Here is an 18,755-nt window from a genome sequence, read left to right as displayed (position 1 = left end):
TTTGTAAAAATAAATGTTGGGACTCCCCCTACTGGCATACAGCCGCAAAACAGCCGATATATTGTGTATGACAGCACATCAGTTTGCTCTTGCATGCTTGACACTTTGATGACCTGCTCGAGAGTGACGGTCAAAGAAAAGGTTTCTCCAGAGAGAAGAATGAGGATAAAATGACCTGACAGGTTCAAATCTGGGCCAACAGGAGGCTAAGAAGTAGAGCAACAAAAAATAATAGAAGAGCCAAGGAAAAATATTAAGTGAAGTTGAGAAGATGTTATCAAAAGAAACTGGTGTAAAAAGTTCACAGCACATTTAGTATAAAAAACAATTTTATTGCAGTTTTCAATGAAGTAAAAGTAATATTCAATGTAGAAAAAGACTACAAAAATAAAACACAGTAGTAAGAAATAGTTATGTGATCCTTCTGCAACAGTAAATCTTTGCACTTTGCCTGTTCTGATTATTCACTACAGTCATGCAAATAACACAATCAGCTTCCCAAGTTTTCTTTCCTCTGACGACGTAAATAAAAAAAAAAACAGAACAGCGACTTTGAAATCCATCTTTACGCTTCAAAAACTCCCAGCCAAAACACCTGGCTGTCATTTCGCGTTTCAGTTCACCAGCGTTGTCTTCCCTTCCGTCTTTACATGGGCGTGTGTGCGTGCTGTGAGGAAGAGGAGGGAGACGCTGCGGCGTTGGTGGAGGAGAGCGAGGAAGGAGGAGGCTGGGGAGTGCCGGCGGAGGAGGAAGAGGCGGAGGCAGACGACGCGGCGGCGGCGGCTGATGAGGAGGTCTCGATGATGCTGCTGTGAGTGATGAAGCGCAGACGCAGCTTCATCGCGGGGCGAAGCGTCATGATGATTTTCTCCACCTGGAGAGAGATGAATTTAGGGATATTTCAACATGGTTGGTGGTAGACTGGTTAGTCTGTCTGGGTATTTCAGAAACTGCTGGTCCCAGGTTAGGCAGCTGGTGATTTTATTTTTTATATACACTGCTCAAAAAAATAAAGGGAACACTCAAATAACACATCCTAGATCTGAATGAATGAAATCTTCTCATTGAATACTTTGTTCTGTACAAAGTTGAATGTGCTGACAACAAAATCACACAAAAATCATCAATGGAAATCAAATTTATTAACCAATGGAGGCCTGGATTTGGAGCCACACACAAAATTAAAGTGAAATGTTCCCTTTATTTTTTTGAGCAGTATATTTCTTCCCCCTAAACACATTGTGCAGTTTTCAGTTAAAATGTACTGAATATACGTCACAATAAGAGTTGGGCAACATTTGAACTCATATATTATGGACCAACCGAACATTACCAAAACGCGAGAAATTTTGTGCGTTTCCACGGAAACAAAATAATACAAATGGGTAAATAATTCGCCAGATTCAGAACCAGCTACACTTTTTTCGTGCGACAACTCTGAAGCTCGGTTTGGCTGAATCCTTCGACATCGTTTTCTGTTATGCAGATTGTCGTACGATCCATTTTGTGCAGATTGAATAATTTTGCGAAAGAAGCCGACACACAAAATTGAAAAATGACAACAAAAAAAAAACAAAACTATCCTCAGTCTGACCTCTCCTGTCACTTCAGGTGAATCTGATGGAAATATAGAAAAGCATTTTGACAATCCAGTGATAATTGTATTCTCAGCTGTCTGGTTAGATAAACAGCAGAGTTACGTCGTCCCTACCGGGTGTTTTGGTTCTATGAAATCACATCATCTCAGTCTCTTTTTCAGCTTCCTCCTTCATCGGTGAACAACCGCCATCATTCTGGTTTGTCCTCACCTGCTCCTTCACGCTGTCTCCGGTGTACATGTACTTGATGTGATAGAGAAAATCACAGATGGGGTCCATGTAGCTCAGATGTTGGCAGTGCTGGTCAACGGCCTGCAGCATCTCATAGAAGGCCACCCCGATCTTTAACACAAACATTGACAAGTGCTTAAAGAAAAACCCAAACGTTTATCGTTTTTATCGTCCAAAACTAGAGCTGTGATTGTACCTCCAGCATGCATCGTGTCCTTTCTTGCTGAAAGCGCTGCAGGAACGGCCCCACTAGGTGATACACATAAAGCAACTGCAACTCTGTCTGGACGATGGGCTTCAGCGTCTCTGACAGGAATCTACACACAAAAAAAAGATAAAGTGCTACATCACACCAGACCCTTAAAAGCACACAATGGCAGGCTTTAAAAGAGAAGGTGGGAAGGCTAACTTGGGAATCAGGGAGAGCTGTCCGATGGAGGAGTGGTGCCACACGGCGTGCGTCAACGCCAGCACGTAGCTGCAGTTCATCTCGCTGTAGCTCTGGTGGCAGGCGGTGAAGTCCAGCAAGGCGAAGGGATCCCCCGCCCACTCGGTCTCCGACGTCAACGCCGGAGAGCTGAGCACAGAGATGATGCGGTCGTGGAGGACGATCCAGTAGGGTTCCTGCGACAGGAGATGAGAGATGTTTGAAGTTGTTTGGAAACGCTCAAAAGATGTCACGTTTTCTGTGAGTTTTCTTACAGGAAGGGCAGTGATCACCAGTCCAATGGCGTTCATCCAAGCTGTGATGTTCTCCCTGGGAACCAGAGGTTGACTAAAAGGTGAAAAAGATTTCAATCTCAACCACACAAATCAGCAGGCGACCTATAGTCACATCACACTACGTTTTGAAGGTCAGCAATCAATAACTGAAGCTTTCGATGAGCAGTGGACGTTCCTCTGGGCTTGCTGCCTTGGCTGCTGGTTTATGCATTTAAAAAAGTCATTCTGCAACTTTCCTTCCAACTTATCAAGCCTTTCGATTTGGAAATAAGAAAATCACAATCTTTGCTTCGCGTCCAACAAATTGGGGTTAAAGGAGAAAGAACTAAACCAGGAAGAAAGCTGATGCCGAGAACTTCAACTACCAAACCATTTATCCCTGAATGAAAACACAATATAAAAGAGAAAATCTTACCAAGTGTTTTTGGTCTAGTTTCTAATGCAAATATCTTAGTTTTATCTTATTTAAAGTGCACTAACTTACAAGTAACTTTTCAGCAATGATATGGGAGATTGTTTTCATATTGATAAAAAAGTACAAATTCCACTGGCAAATTATCTCCCTTACAATAGGAGGGGAAAAGTTTTATTATAAGTGAAATAGTACTTTTTCGTCAATATTAAGGTATTATTTACTAAAAACAAGGTCCTTTATCTTTCTGAAAAGATACTTGTAAGTTAGCACACTTGAAATGAAACAAAACTAAGAGAAATTAGACCAAAATACTTGACAAGATTTTGTGTCTTTGTCAAAATTCTGAAGTCTAGGTTTGTTTGCTCCATCCAGATCTGGAATCTCAATGAGACAGATTTGGTTGATTAACAAAAAAAAAAAAAAAAAAAAAAAAAAAAGAAAGAGTAAACAGGAAACTACTAATGCTACAAACCACAGATTTGCATGCAATTCACAATCATTAATGTGTTTGCTGCACCTCTTTAACACCACGTTGAGCAAAGCATTTCCCACGTCCTTCCCCGGGACGGCCAGAGCCATGAGCTCCACGCAGGTGACATGCAGGGCGTGAGCCGCGGGGTTGGGGAACTCGTTGAACCTCCAGTCACAGTTCGGGAAGGGGCCGGGCGACTTTCCCGCCATGGGTGGGAGCGAGAGTTAAGGCGGGCAGAGATGGGAGTAGCATCGCTTTCAACTCCAATGAAAGCGAAGATGACCTTGTTTTGAATGAGCGGAGGCGAGTAACCCAGCAGCCACGAAAAGCCCTGAGGCCGATTTTTATCTTGCTTACAGATAATTCTAACAACACGTTGGGGCACAACAGTAAAAAATTCACTTTTAATTGCTTTGCAAAGCCATCGAGGGAGACATGCTATTAGGAGTAACAAGTGTATTAGCCGGGCGCCTCAGAGGGCTGTGCTTTCCTCCATTACCCTGCATCAGTCTGATCTCGTTACGGTGATGGATCCGTTCAGATTATTAAAAGGATATTGTCCACAAGGCGGCCAATCAGCTTGCAGTAGTAGGTGTCGTCGGGGATCCAGACGTTGTCCTCCCTGGGGTTCATGCCAAACTTCAAGTAGGTCTCACTCAGACACCATCCTGGGGTTCGGTTGTCCTGCAGAACAAAAGCTTCAGGGTTAACGCCGCCGCTCATATCCAACGGCAGCTCTGCTCGGTTCTCTCTGCCTGCCTTCAGTGAAGACATGATGGCGTGAACCAGCTTCCTCTTCAGGTTGGTTCGGTCTCTGAGATGCCGTTCGTAGTAGTGAAGGGTGTTGTACAGGTACGTCACGGGCCGGTCTGAGAACAGAAGACATTCGCAGATTAAAAACTTTGGTGCTTACCGACGTTTGCCCCCGCCGACCAATGGTCTTCCTCACCGTGGAACTTGTACAGTCCCCCCAGGTGATCCAGTAGCGTCTCCAGAGACTTGGAGACGGGGAGGAGCTCCAGGAAGCGGTGGATGACAATGTCGAAGACGGGCAGGAAGCGCAGGCAGACGTTGCCGAAGTAGATCGGCAGGTACTGAGACTGCAGCTGCAGGGGAGGGCTCACTTGTTCTGCAAGACCCTCAAAGTACAGCTTCTCAGGGTATTTCTGGCAATGAAACGAAGGTTTTTCCCTGTCAGCATTACTTTCTCAAACTCAATTTTGGTCGACAGTCAGGAAATACCCTGACAGGCTACAAACTGTGGCAAAGTGGAAGGAGAGGGATATCTGCAGGTTTAAGTGAGTTACATTTTAGACTTTTGGAAATCTTTTTCAAACCCCATGACTAGGACGGCAACTAACAATCATTTTAGAAATTGATTCAATTGATTATCGCTTAATTGGATTAAACAAAAAAGGGTCTTTACAGATTCGACGAGATGGACAGACAAATGAACCCACAAACATGTAGGAAAACATGTAGAGAATTCGTTAAGAAAAATGATAGAATCAATCATTTTCCACAGTCCTTTTTCTTTTTCCAGACCCATTTAAACCTGAAAACACTCAATATTTTGACATAAAATCTTTTAAGAAGAAGAAATAAAATAAATAAAAGACACCTTGTGGTAGTTCATGTGTTTGTTGTGCCAGTCGCTCTGCAGCCAGTGCTCAGGAGCGTTCTCCTTCACAAAGTCGTTGACTCGGTTCCTGAAGTCGCTCGGCTTCAACAGAAGGAGCTGGATGATGAAGTAACAGACCTGAGCCTCGTTCCCCTCGTGGCTTCGCATCGCCTGGAAGAAAACACCGCTAATGAAGAACACTGAACCAAAGAGGAGCATCAGCGATGCCGAGTTTCTGTAGATGTTCTCACCAGACACAGAATGAGTCTGTCCAGAGTGACGATGTTGTATTTCCAGACCATGTCGTTCAGGATTTCGATGCACTTGTTGAGCTGCTGTCCGCCAGCCGAAGTCGAGAACTCGTAGACAAGAAAGTCGGCGAATGTTCGGACGTGAGCCACCAGCGCACGAGCTCCGATTCGCTCCAAAACCCTGATCAAGGTTTAAAAAACACTAAATAAATAAATCACAATGTCTTAATTCATGACACCATCCTCTCTCATAGTACAAAGCAGCGTCTCCAGACCTGAATCCTATCTGGTTTATGCGATCCGTCTCCAGGAGCATCTTCCACAGCAGACACAGGAACAAGGGAGGAGAGCCCTGCATTGAGAAGTGGGTGATGATGTCATTCTCATTGGCCATCGACTTCCACTTCCTGTACTCCTCCTCCACGTTCTTCTTCAGGTTGAAGCGAGACTCCTGAGGAACATTGTTCTGCTTGAAGAACGCCTGCATGGCAAACAGAGGAATAGTTTAATGAAAACAAAATAAATAAATCTGTCGTTTTTAATCCATGTCGTGCCTGCAGAGGTAAACGCGTGGCACCTGCAGAGGAGCTGGGAAGCAGGACAGAGTGTGAGACGCCCAGTTGTGAGGCGTAAAACTCATGATGGTCTGGAGGATGTCTTTACACCAGGTGCCATGAATGGAGTCGGAGCCGGTGAAAAAATCTGCAGAAGGTACAGAGCAGACGGCTTTTCAGCTGAGGAAGCGTGGCGGAATAAATGAAGCTGAAACCAAAACAAAACGGATCTAAAAACAAAGTCTACTGGAAAGTACCAGTCACATGCGTGGCCCTGGCCAGCGTCAGTATCAAAGCTCGGTTCAACTCCTCTGACTCGGCAGAGAGGACGGTCTTCGGGTCGTTGAGGAAGCGGGTGAACTGAGGTTGGACCTCTGAACTCCCCAGCGCCGTGATGAGCCGCAGGGCGGTGCTCTCGACGCTGAGGAAAGAGACACAAATCTCGGTTTCTATAAAGTTATGAGTAAAAAAAAAACTTGAGCACAATCAGATACACACTCTCACTATTACTACTACATCGTACATAGTAAGAAAATAAAAGACGACGCAAAACCTTTTCACATCATATCAGTTGAGTCATTTCCAAACAGAACAAATGGCAGTAATATGGAGACTTTACAAATATCATTACTATATATACAAAAAGAAACAGCAAAACAAAACCAGGGATCCTTAGAATTAAACCTTGGGAAACGTATGAAAATGTTAATTTTTAATTTGCATATATTTTTTCTTTATCCTGCAACCTAATTAACTGCATCTCTCTTGCGGTTTTCGTTTTTATTACATGCTCTTTCACAACACCGTCTTCCTGCTTAATTGTTGCAGTTTTTTACTTAAGAATTTGAACCTCCAGAGCGTAGAACAACCATTTCTTTCTTGCATTGAGGTTACCAGAGATGCAGCTGATTCTGGTTGGTCTGGGGCACGGCAGCCAGGCTGTGTAGATGGCTGAGGAGCTGAACCCTGTAGTGCGGCTGGATGTGATGCATCCTGTAGCTGAACATCTCCAGCAGCGTGTGAAGGATCCCCCACGCGTGAGACTTGAACACATTGGGCAGCAACTGACCTGGACAGGGAAGTTTTGTAATGTTTCTGCATACTGACATTTATTTCAGCGCAAAAAATACCGGTGAAAAACGTTCAGAAATTTAAGCGGCATGGATACGTTCGCAAAGTTTTGCGCACCGGTTCGTCAAAAGTGTTTTCCTGGATTCTTCAAACATTCTTTGTAAGTTCGTCCTACGTCAAAACATAAGCAAACACTTACTGATGAATCCCTTGATGCCCAGTGACTCGATCTCCATGTAGACCAAAAGCCTGCTGTACGTTTCCACTAGCGCCGGAGCCAGGGCGACGCTGGACTTGGCGTGGGCCAGTTTGATCACACGCGTGGCGATGCTGTGGATCAGGCTGAAAACAAACCCGGCGGACGCATGCGTTAAAGATAAACCGCTTCGGCTCAAATGAACTGCTCTCTCCCTTCCTTTCTCTACTACCTCATTTTCGCGTGCACAGTGAGAGAATCCAGCAGGTTCATGGGCAGCGGAGTGACGGATCCTGACGCCATGCAGCTGGTGCCGGGCAGGTTGATCCTCATGGACCCGTTTCCGTAGATGGTCTCCACCAGGACGCCCATCGGCAGCGAGAAGCAGTCGGAGTTGGTGCTGTAGGCGTTGCACAGCAAGGCGATCTTGTAGTCGGACATGCCCAGGCTTTTGTTACGCAGCGACTGCTGGAGAAACCTGAGACGAAGACGATGACAATGAGTAAACTACTGATAAACTAAGAGCGGCAATTCCACTGTGGGACCAGATGAGTTAAATATACGTACTCATGGTGGAGTTTCAGGGAGTGCGGTATGAGAATCTGTAGTTTGGAGTTGTCGTTCTGAGCTTTGCGGTTCAGGTGGATCCAGATGCAGGTCATGGCAAAGGAGTGAGTCGACTGAGGTTTGCTGATGTCAGGAACCGGTATACACTGAAAATGTGGAGAAATTTTTTTTTTGCTACATTTAGTTATTACGATCAAATGCATAAAGTAACACACACAGCAAAAAAGCCAAACTGAGTGCACCAGTTCACTTTAGTTTACCTCTTTTTCTGGGTAAAGCAGGTCAAAGAGCTTCATGACTGGCAAGAAGTCAGCTAAGGCATTTTTCTGAATGCTGCCTGATATGAACTGCAGCAGGACCCACATCAGGTGATCTCTGCCTTTAATAAGACCTCTGCCTGCAAGCTACAAAGACAGAAAGGTTGAGAAAAACAAGGATGATTAAGAGTAGGATTTTTCACCCAATTCATGTCATTTAGCAACAGAAAGCTGTTTGTGCATCAACTAAGCCTGTCACTATAAGCAATAAATCAAAAATGAGTGCGTCTTTAAAGAGATGCTCCCATTTAAGTCGGCATTTATTAGAGCATTATTTTGAGTGGACTCTGAGATGGCAACAGGCATTCAACATAACAGTTTTATACAGAAGACTAAAACAAATCCTAAACACTGGAGAGAGTCTGGCTCAACAACACCTAACCTTGGGTGTGCAGGTTCATCTGGTGAGAGTTCATGAGACTTTAGAATAAAGACATAACCAACAGATTGTATTGTATCATGTAGAATTAAATTTTAAGTTTATGTTTCAGCACTTTTGGCCACTGGACCACCTAAGAGCCGCTCCATTTCAACATTTTGCAAAATCTTTGACTTGTCAGACTGGATCATCCAGCACTAAAGACAGATTGTTTAAGCAACAGTTTGTTATCTTGGACAAATGTTTTATTTGGCATCTAACCCAGACAGTTTAGAAACCCCAGGTTCAGATTAATCACACTGATCCAAGAGGCTCAAAGACATGAAAAAGCACAAAACAACCCGTTTTCATTCTTTTCCTGACTCTCCTATTCAGCTGTGGCAATCCTGTGTCCTTAAAATCTGAGCGGAAGATGCACCAACTCTGCTCATAGAAACTGTCTTACCTTCTGATGCAAGGAGAGCACCATGTGAGGGAAGCTCGCAAACTGAAACAACACAAAGAAGATGAGCTGCGAGGAGAGGTGTTGCCACAGTAACTGGCTCGTTCCTCCGATGTCGGCGTCGAAATGTTCCTCCGTCTCCGACCGCTCCATGGCGTACACCACCAGGTCCACCAGCTGCTCCTCCAGCACCGGGCACCGCTGCTTTTGCTGCAAGGCGAGGAGCGGAGCGTCAAAAGGGCGAAGGACAAAGGAAGCGCGACAACAGGAGGGTTAACACAGAAAGACAAAAACATTATTACAACTACGCTAAAGTTTCACATGCCACAGCCATTATTAAAACACACAGACTTGGAAAATATATTTCAGTCTCTCTCATGCAGGACGGGATCTTATCGAGGTTCAACTGCAGCTCTATTCTGGCGTACAGCTTCCCCTCGTCCTTTCATTTCACTGAGATTCAAAAGTCAATAAAAAAATAAATAAATAACGTACAGTTACCACAGCATGATTTTTGTACACACTGCATAATTATTTAAATCCATAGTGATAAAACAAGGACCTTGATGCAAGTAAAACTAAAATTCACCTGCATGAAAACAGCATTAATTAATTTTCAAACAGCATATCATCATATTTGGTAGTTCTGGTTAGAATTAGAACTGAAATACATCAGTATAACATTTGCTAGGGTAGAAAGATGTTTTTTTTTTTTTTTTTTTTTCAAAAAGGGGATAGAAAAGTGGGGAAAACGAAATAAACAAAAACAGGGAAGGAGGAGCATTCCCAAGAGAATAGGATACTGTAGGAAAACGGGAAAGGCAGGCAGGAGGAGAGATGAATAAAGGGATATTAAAGCCCCAAACTGTGATTGATTTTATTCAGAATTTTTGCAAATCATATTTTAAGTCTTTATTTAGTCAATATATTTAATGTTGCACACTCAAGACAAAGACTCTGCTCTGCTCGTTTTAAACTGTTGACTAAATATTTCCTTTAACTGAAAGAGCTTTCAATTGGCATTTTTAGCTATGAATTTTTCTTCTTTTTTTTTTTAACCAAGGTGTTTTAACTGTTTTAAAACAAAATAAAGCTCTTGATCCAGATCCTTAGAGTCCGCATCGGGTTGCTAATCGAGTCAATAAAAAATAAAATAAAATTAAAAAAATGTATCAGTTTCTGTTTAGACTCACAATCCCTGCTGCTGGCGCGCGTGTGTGTGTGTGTGTGTGTGTGTGTGTGTGTGTGTGTGTGTGTGTGTGTGTGTGTGTTTGTGCATGCGTGCGTACGTGTCTCGCAATAATGCAACACAAACTCATCGTATTAATTTATTGATCTACTGAATCTGTCGGTTTCCAAACAACAGATTCATGCTCACAGTAAAAGAGAGACCGTAATGGCTGCTGCAGCTCTGTCAGCGTCAGGTGACCTGCTGTACTTTGTTGACCTCATTCTATCTGAGTTTTCTGGTTTTCTTTCTCTGTGTAACGCTTATGGCTTTATTACGGTTCATTAATGGTGCAATATAAGAGCTGTTAAAAATCAATAAAACTGATTATTGATTTTACAACAAATCGCGTGGTGCAGGTCTAGTTTCACCAGCTTTATGAAGAAATGGAGCACAAAATATTTTATTTATAAGACAACTGAATTCACATCCTGTTGTCAGAGCGAAGGAGGTAAAGATCTCTTTCACTAGGAAGTCGTGTGAAACCTCTGGGGATAGAAGTTCTTATGTAACTCAGACACAGATTGGGTTGAACAACACAGCACGACGCAACACAGCACGGCACAGCAACCAACCAAAAAAAAAAAAAAGGTGCAACACATTCCTGCATGCAGAACTGCAAGGTTTGGAGAGGCAGTCAGAGGGGGGGAAGGGGAGATTAGGAGGAAGAAGAGGAGGCTGTCCTTCACTTTCTCACTCAATTGTATTTATTTATTTGTTTTGCTTTTTAAAAATAAAATCCAACTACTGGTACAACCTCTTTTCCATGCTCACACAGGGAAATAGAAGGCAACAAAGGGACAGAGAAAAAGAGAGGCGCAGCTTCTGTGAAATTTCTGAAAATCACCCACATGGTTTATCTACATCACTCCAAAAAATAAAAAATAAAAATCACCCCAATCACTGGAGAACTAGAAATCACTAAACATCAGGACAAAAAGTCCTTCAATTTAGCAGATTTCTTCTCCTGAATCAATCCAATCCAATGCTTTGAATTAAACACAACCTCAGCTATTACAACAGTTTAATGCCAACAATTATACGTCACGGACAATTGTGTATGGAAACACTAATCGAGTTCAAGTTAAGATTCCTTGTTCCACAAACAGCAAGACTTCAAGCCTCCCTTACATCCAACTTTTATCTTGGGTGTTACAGCTCAATAAAAGACATCCAACAATCTACGCCCTTCGTTTACAGCACACTATTTAATTGTTGTGCCACAGGTCAGCGGTCCGTCAACCAGCCAATCACAGCTGGGTTTGTATATGAAGCTTTCCCTTGGCTTCTGAATCTACTTCACTATCCCGTGGCTTTTTAGTCGGGCAGCGGTTAAGGTATTTCGCCGTTTCTCCAAGAAACATTCGAGTGTTTTCCTTTCAGACTCTTACTGTCTGCTCTCAGGGTGAACGCAGACCGCTTTTATTTTGAAATCCCTCCACCTGTAGAGTACTTTCCATACAGTGGAATGGCTGATTTCAAGTTCTTGAGACCTCCTTAAAGCCCTTACCAGACTCACAAATGGCTCAGATCTTTCAGATCACATTGTTTCTGTAGATCTAAAATCCTCAGTCACAACTAAAAATGACCCATTATGCAACAATAAATTAACCTCTGGGAATCAATTTCCTTTCTATACATTTATAACAGAGAACCAACTTCCTGCTCCTCCTGCCAACCTGATATTGTTTTAAAACCAGCTCTGCTTCCTCTCTGACTGCTTGTTTAATCAGGTGTCTGAAGGTCACAAACTACAAATAGTATTCCCTGTTCCTGCAAGGTTATAGTAAGCTGTTATGTGTCGACAAACAAATGCATAGGGAAGAAGATGCGTCCTCAGTAATGCGAGTTAGAGTTTCTGGAAACAGTTTTGCCCAGGTTGGCATGACAACAAGCACCTTGCTGACAACAGGCAAGCACCAGACTACATCCACACATGCAGTGCAACAGCACCTGAAATGTCAACAGCAGGGTTTCAACTTGAAAATACTTAGTCTGACTCAGAATAAACTGGAAGTTTTTAACGGCGTTTCGAGTGAAAGACTATCAGTGATAGCCACAGAGCTGGTTAAAGTTTTAAAGCGCAGGACAATAGTCCAGAAGGAATGTTAAACATTAACAAATAAATCTATAAACAGAATGTATTAAAAGAGCGCAGGCTCAGCAGAGCAGAGCTGCTTCTAAATGGCACAATGCAACTTTAATAAAAAACACATTTTAGCCTTTAAAATGTAAGAATAGGCAAAAAATGTAATCTCTCAATGTGGAAAACTGGTATGGACTTTTTCCTAAAAGACTTGCAGCTGTAATTATGGTGAGTAATAGTTCTGAAAAAAACTAATAAATTAGAGAGTTGAATACCTTTGCCCACCAAAAAACAAAACACATGAATCATTGGCATTTTATTATTTTTGCCCTACTTCCCCCAGCCCTGAAAATAAATGGAAGTTTTTTGGTTGTAGCATAAAAAAAAAATTAAAAAAACTGAAAACATTTTAGGGAATGTAAATAATTTGGCAAGACACTGCATCATTCATGTCCTACGTTGTTGCACAGAAGTCAAATCGTATACCTGCTGCTTCCTGTGAGCACAAAAGTGATTCAGCACTCATTTCAAAACACAAATATATCCATATGAACCCCTTCTGCATCCATTTCAAGCACTGTTGCGATTCTGATTTGCTTCCATTCGACTTTCTGTCTTTGTCCACTTTGGAGATTTTTTTGTATTACAAACAAAATCTAAGCGAGCGGAGAGCTGGTTAGTTGGCAGGTCGTGTAACCAGAAGAGGAACAACGACATACCTGGGCAATGTTCAGAGTCTAGAGAGCGCATGGCAGAGAGACGGACAAACACCAGAGACAACCAGAGGACAAAAGAGAGAGAAACAGGAAAGAAAAAGTAAACAAAGAGGACGGGAAAGGGGCAGGAGGGGGGAGACAGAGAGAAAGTGGTGACCAAGGAGCTACAAGTAGGATGTTCACTGTTTGTTCACCACAGTTTAGCATCAACTCAGCCATCTAAAGTGTACAAAACAGGCTCTGGTTCGCTGAATGTCAACAGAGACCCGTGTGTTGCTTTAGTTATGGTTTGCTGTCATTGCGACACTGAGTGGTGAACTCGAGCTGAAACTGGATGAACCCAACAGGGAAAACTGACATAAGTGCATTATGGGACAAGCTCACAGCATTGCATTACATGGATCTGTACAGCTGCATGGAAAGGATGACAAAAAGAAGAATGGGAGGAGGGTCAGTGAAAAAGGACTGAGAGGGATTAAGAAAAATTAAGGGGAAAATGTTTTAAAAAGTCCAAACCAATGGAATAAGTAGAAATAAATGGGCAGATGTATATAAAAACCAAAAAAAAAATGGCATGGTGTTTAGGCAAAGAAAACGGTAGAGAGACCGTTTTACCTGTTTGTTGAGTCCTAACATGTTGCACACCATCTCTCTGGAATACGGCTGCTCGAGCACATAGCGGAGCAAGCCGGTCTGAGGCTCGAATAGGTCCTACACAATGTAAAACACATGTATCCCACTTCAGAACGGGCAAATAAGCGCAAACTGTGGATCCAAATAGATAGCATTAATACCACTTGTGAAAGTAATTTACTGCATTGGCACATCAGAGCAAGAGGAAGTTGAATTAAAAAAATGCCACATTATGCAGATTTTTACTTTCAGATTACAGTCATATCATTTTATGTCGCACTGCAGCTTAAAATACATTGAGGATTGCGGCTGTAAGGTGACAAAATGTGAAAACATTCAAGGGGTTGGGAATACTTTTGCGATTCAAAGTGTTAGCTGTGTACAGGTATGTTACTTTGTCATAAGGCAGCATGCCCCTCAGAGGGAAGCGAAGCGTTGTTGGGTCTAATTTCCAAGAGTTGCAGATGGCTCCGCTGTTGTTCACCACCGGCAGCAGACTACACCGTCCTGCACACACAAATACACACGGATTAGATACGACCGATTAAAAAAAAAAAAAAAAAAAAACTGAACGAAAATCAATTTGAGGAAACGAGTAGCAGCTGTGTCCTTTTCATCACATCGAGATTTTTCTGATCTTATCTGACTGGAAGATTTAGTAAGAGGTGCAAATACAAAGAGTTGGATTTCGAAAGGAAAAGATGTCGTGTATAATGTGATACAACAGATTATAAACTGCTGAAAATGTTATCAGGTTTTTCTGCAGTTTTCACACAAAAGCGTTGGCAACAAAATGAGATAATAGCGAAGACAAATGTCATCCAGGTAACAAGTGATACATTTACACTTTAGCTAGTTAGCGGTAGCCACAACGGCTCGGAGTCACAGAACGTAATTAATATGTCTGAGGGTGACTCAAACAAAAACCACCTACCTATACAAGATTAAATAGTGTTGGCATGACAAAATTAAAGGCCTGTGATTGACATATGGAAGGCCTATTTACTTTTTTTAATATATAAATTTAAGACATTGTAAGATGTTAATTTTAGATGCACAAATTTTAAGGCTGTTCAAGGACACCTTGTTTATACTCAGATCAAAATAGTTACGTTTTCCCACTGCTCTGGATCTGGTTACAGCCAGGCTCCATCGCAAAGACAAAACAATTACTCAGCATGGCACCTTGTTTCCTGGCATTGAGCTTTACGTTGAAACCATTATGAAACAAACTTTACTTATCTGATTTATAGCTTTATCTTAAGAGTTTGCAAGTTGCTGATTGTCCGCCTCATTCTCAAACAAGCAGCAGATGCTGTTTCTAAGCAAACAGCGAGAGCAAATAGATCATTTTGTGGTAAAATTCAAACAGGTGCTAAAAGCATCTTGATTTATGTGCTGGGAACACAGTAGCAGTGAACAATAATGTCGAAGAAAAACGTGTTTATACAACTGGGTGAACAGGAATCCTTATTTTATTTTTGTTACAATATTTTAAAACATTTTGTACTTTATCGGTAGATATATTCACAATGTTGATAAACAGAGGTTGTTGTTTATTTTTCCTTTTGTCATAACCTAATATTTACACTGTCAAGTATGATGACAGACCATGAAATAGTGTATGTACACTTTGGATGAGGAAACCAAAACCTACAAGATAATAAGGAATAAACAGTTTGTATCCAGTCAGGAACAAATGCAGGTATTAGCTGTCAGAGTCGTAAAATTTATAAAGAGCTCATGTTACATCATAACGTACTCCTAAATAACTAAATGACCTCCTCTTGATGCTTGTTATTTATCAGTCACATAATCACATTTCACTATAGTAGACTCAGTGAGTTATAGAAAATAAAAATATGCAATATCTGAACAAAAACAAAATCAATATGAAGGTGATTAAAAAGTAAGGACTGCTGATCTCACGTTGTACAAACACAAACTGAAATGAAATGTTTTTAAAAATGAAGAAAAAAATATTTCTAACTCAAATCTTGTATATTTTTTGTCAAAATTAGTGCCTTACCACATATCGAGTTGATTCTGGCTGTGGGTCTGAAACTGTCCACAAAGTCTGATATCAAACTGCCCAAAAGCTACAGATGAGAAAAAGTCATATGAACAGATTATTACAAGGGAAAATAACCAAAACAAAGTACCAGTTTTAAAACACGGCTGCACAAATTAGTTGTGACAATATGAGTGTTTAAAATATTAATTACAAAGGACTGCTTGGAAAGGAGTGGTTAATGTATTCCAAATCTCATCAGTTCCTAATATTTAGCCTATTGGTTGCAGTGGATGCAGACACTTAACATAAATGACAGCGTCAAAGATGCTGAAGGTCTTCAAAAGTGTTTGAGTAACAGATGAGAAAAGGTGGCAAGATAAATTTGGATTAGTTGCAATCAATATCGTCACAATTACCAACAATGTTGCCATCAAATTATTTTCCAACATTGTGCAGCCCTATGTATTAGAAACACTTTTACCCAATGTGAAAGGTGTCCTTCTGGGTAGAGTTTTCTGATTTCTGTGACAGCAAAGTAGGCAGGCAGCAGACAGGCGTTTCTGTCCAGGATATATTCTACTACCTGCAATGGAAGCAAATAAAAATAAAAAAATAAATAAATAAATAAAATGAAAATGTGACAAAGATTTACAAAACAAAACAAAAACATTTTTCAATGTGTCTGGGTACCTCTCTTGCCGCCAGCAGTTGCTGCACAATAGCTGAGCTGACAGTGATGGGGATGGTCTGGATTTTATCCAGAACAGCTTTCAGCAGATCGCGAACGCCCTGGATTAAAATTCAAAACATAGTTTTTAAACCATCCCAGTTTAAGTAAACATTACTCGACAAGCCTTAAAATGGAGAACAAAACAACTTAGAGCTTTGATAACAAACATGTCAGACTAAAGAATACAGCGGCACTTCCTCATCATGCATTGTTTTGTGTGTCAGAGAGACCTTGTAATCCACTCCTCCGATTATCTTGCGAATAAGTTTGAAAGTTAAGGCCCACAGTCGAGTCCTTTCCCACTCCAAACTCTCAGAGCTGATCAGGGCAACACACACCATCCTGAAAATACACCTCAGATTAATTAGATGTTTAAGAATTATGGAGGATCTTTGTAATCAGGCTTTAAGGAGGGAGTGTGTCTTGACCTGGGCGGTAACAAACTGGTCTCCACAGCCATCGCCAGACAGTCATACAGGAATGAGATCCTCTTGGGACTGTGCTGACTGTGGATGAAGCGCACTATCCACTGCACACACTGCTCATGAGAGTCCTGATGAAACACAGAGACAGTTGATGGAATGAAGTTAATGTAGGTTATCTTTTAGTGCTGGTATGTGTTTGACTTTGCACGTGTAGAAACCTGTTGCAGTGTCCCCCAGTACTGTCTGAAGGCCCCGAGACAGCTTATCAGTTTAGTCCTCTCATTCTCAGGAGTGTCCATGAACATCCTAAGAAAAAAATAAATAAATAAATCTCAGGACTTTGTGAATACACCCTCTGACTTAATTTATCTCTTGTAGCTGGTCTTTCCAGATGTAAAACACTGACTAACTCAATCTTGTACAGTAGAGGAGCACTGACAAATCAGTCGCGAGTTTTTTAATTTTGGGAGACTGACCGATACTTTCATATAAAATCACTGATCGTATCTACCTTCAAGGCACAGCTTGAAAAAAAATGCTAAGAGGAGTTCTTACAACTTTCTTTCTATAATCCCAAACTTCCATTTTGAAGATTTTTTCCTCCATAAATCCCCCCCAAAAAAATTTTCTGAGATCTAAAATTAGTTTTGTAAGAGCTAAAAAAAAAAAAAAAAAAAAAAAATTCAAGGTGAAATAAAAATTTTGCAATGTGCTGCAAGTGTGAAGATTAAAGTCTTACCCTGCAAATGCCTCTTCTATCATCTCGGTTTTCTGAGGAACACAAAAAAGATGAACAATTATTTGAAATGATAGAAATAATGGTAAAATCACAACTTATACGGTTTGGTTTTAACTCTAACATGGCCTTCAAAAACCCCATTTCCAGTGCAATTCTGACTTGCATAAAAATAAACACAACAAAATGCTTGGCATGTTCCGAAACAAATATATCCTGTAGCTTGTGAGGTGGAAACCATTGAGTCACAAATATCTTTATGTGTAATCATGCATCAAATATTAACCATCTGAACTGTATTTATGTTTATATGATGAAATCTAAAGTGAGATCACTGTGTGCATTTCAATGAAAAAAAGCTAACAAGTGAAATGCTAACTAATCTTAGCTCGCTAATAAATCAAGTTATAAACATGCATGTTACCACAACATCTTCAAAGATGCTCTGAAGCTGCGTCTCCATCGAAAGCGCCATGTTTGCCGCTTTAAATGTTAGTTATTTTCATTAAAACATCACAAAAACCAAGCTGGTCACTCCATCAAGGGAGCGCACAGATATCAACAAGCTAAATGCTAACCACGGTGCAGCGACTAAAACAATCCAGACGCTATTAAGGTACACGACAAAACGTTCCGCTACCTTTTATGAACGTCAAACTTATAAAATATGCACTTAAGTAATACATACCGACTTTATTATATAATTTACAAAAAATGTATAATAATGTATAATATGAAAAGCAATACTCCATGCCTTACTCATATATCTAATGTTTGTTTTTGTTTTTTTTGCCGAATAAGGAGGTTGCAATTAAAATATTTACCACAGATGTAGTAGAGACCATTAGCTCGCTTTTTATTATGATCGTAATTGTGTTGTTTCATAGCAATTCAAATTTAATTTGTAGCTCAAGTTGTTTGAACTCTTAAGTTTTTGTCTGCACTCGTTCTGTTTCATGCTTGAAGCTGCTCGGCCCGAGGAAAATGAGATAATTTTGTTTGTTTGTTTGTTTTACTTTTTTTTTTTTTAATTCAGAGTCTTGGCTAATGTGCCTTCACCCACACGGTCTATTTTCCATTTAAGACTGAAGGTGGACAGAAAACATATGCCTTAACTAAAATCTATTAATTTCTGCAGAGACAATATGACATAGTTAAGAATTGAAAATTGTGGCCAAAAGTCATTTAGCAGTCAATAAAATAGAATAACAACGAAAAAGAAGTTTAAGCTTAAAAATGAATTAAAATGTGAAATTCATCTATTAGGATTTATAATACATAAAAGTTTCGAGTTACAATTTAGAAAGATTTATAGAACACAAAATGGCATTCTAAGTGTTTTATCCAGTT

General features: G+C 40.8%; 1 protein-coding gene across 2 annotated transcripts; it reads right to left on the bottom strand.

The window, feature by feature from the left end:
• Window positions 1-311: 311 nt before the first annotated feature.
• Window positions 312-18,009, bottom strand: med23 (mediator complex subunit 23). 2 transcript variants are annotated; one of them, XM_014985774.2, is made up of 30 exons: window positions 17,830-18,009; window positions 17,409-17,440; window positions 16,888-16,975; window positions 16,673-16,797; window positions 16,475-16,586; window positions 16,205-16,303; window positions 15,996-16,097; window positions 15,530-15,599; window positions 13,895-14,007; window positions 13,483-13,578; window positions 8,841-9,047; window positions 7,960-8,103; window positions 7,700-7,845; window positions 7,365-7,610; window positions 7,136-7,278; window positions 6,760-6,934; window positions 6,123-6,286; window positions 5,889-6,013; window positions 5,587-5,792; window positions 5,312-5,492; window positions 5,061-5,231; window positions 4,389-4,605; window positions 4,199-4,308; window positions 3,997-4,123; window positions 3,485-3,650; window positions 2,532-2,604; window positions 2,239-2,453; window positions 2,026-2,146; window positions 1,809-1,940; window positions 312-874 (listed from the first exon to the last, which is right to left on the bottom strand). In XM_014985774.2, exons 1-30 carry the CDS (start codon window positions 17,878-17,880, stop codon window positions 647-649), a joined length of 4,185 nt encoding a protein of 1,394 aa, XP_014841260.1. In that variant the 5' UTR covers window positions 17,881-18,009; the 3' UTR covers window positions 312-646. The 2 variants fall into 2 exon arrangements, with proteins under 2 accessions (XP_014841260.1, XP_087857811.1); XM_088001685.1 differs by having other exon boundaries at window positions 2,532-2,586.
• Window positions 18,010-18,755: the final 746 nt, after the last annotated feature.

Source organism: Poecilia mexicana, unplaced genomic scaffold, assembly GCF_051168715.1.
Source record: "Poecilia mexicana isolate PSO_F unplaced genomic scaffold, ASM5116871v1 scaffold_21, whole genome shotgun sequence".
Taxonomy (NCBI): domain Eukaryota; kingdom Metazoa; phylum Chordata; class Actinopteri; order Cyprinodontiformes; family Poeciliidae; genus Poecilia; species Poecilia mexicana.
Note: the sequence above shows the minus strand (reverse complement) of the source record. Positions and strands in the feature narration are given on the sequence as shown.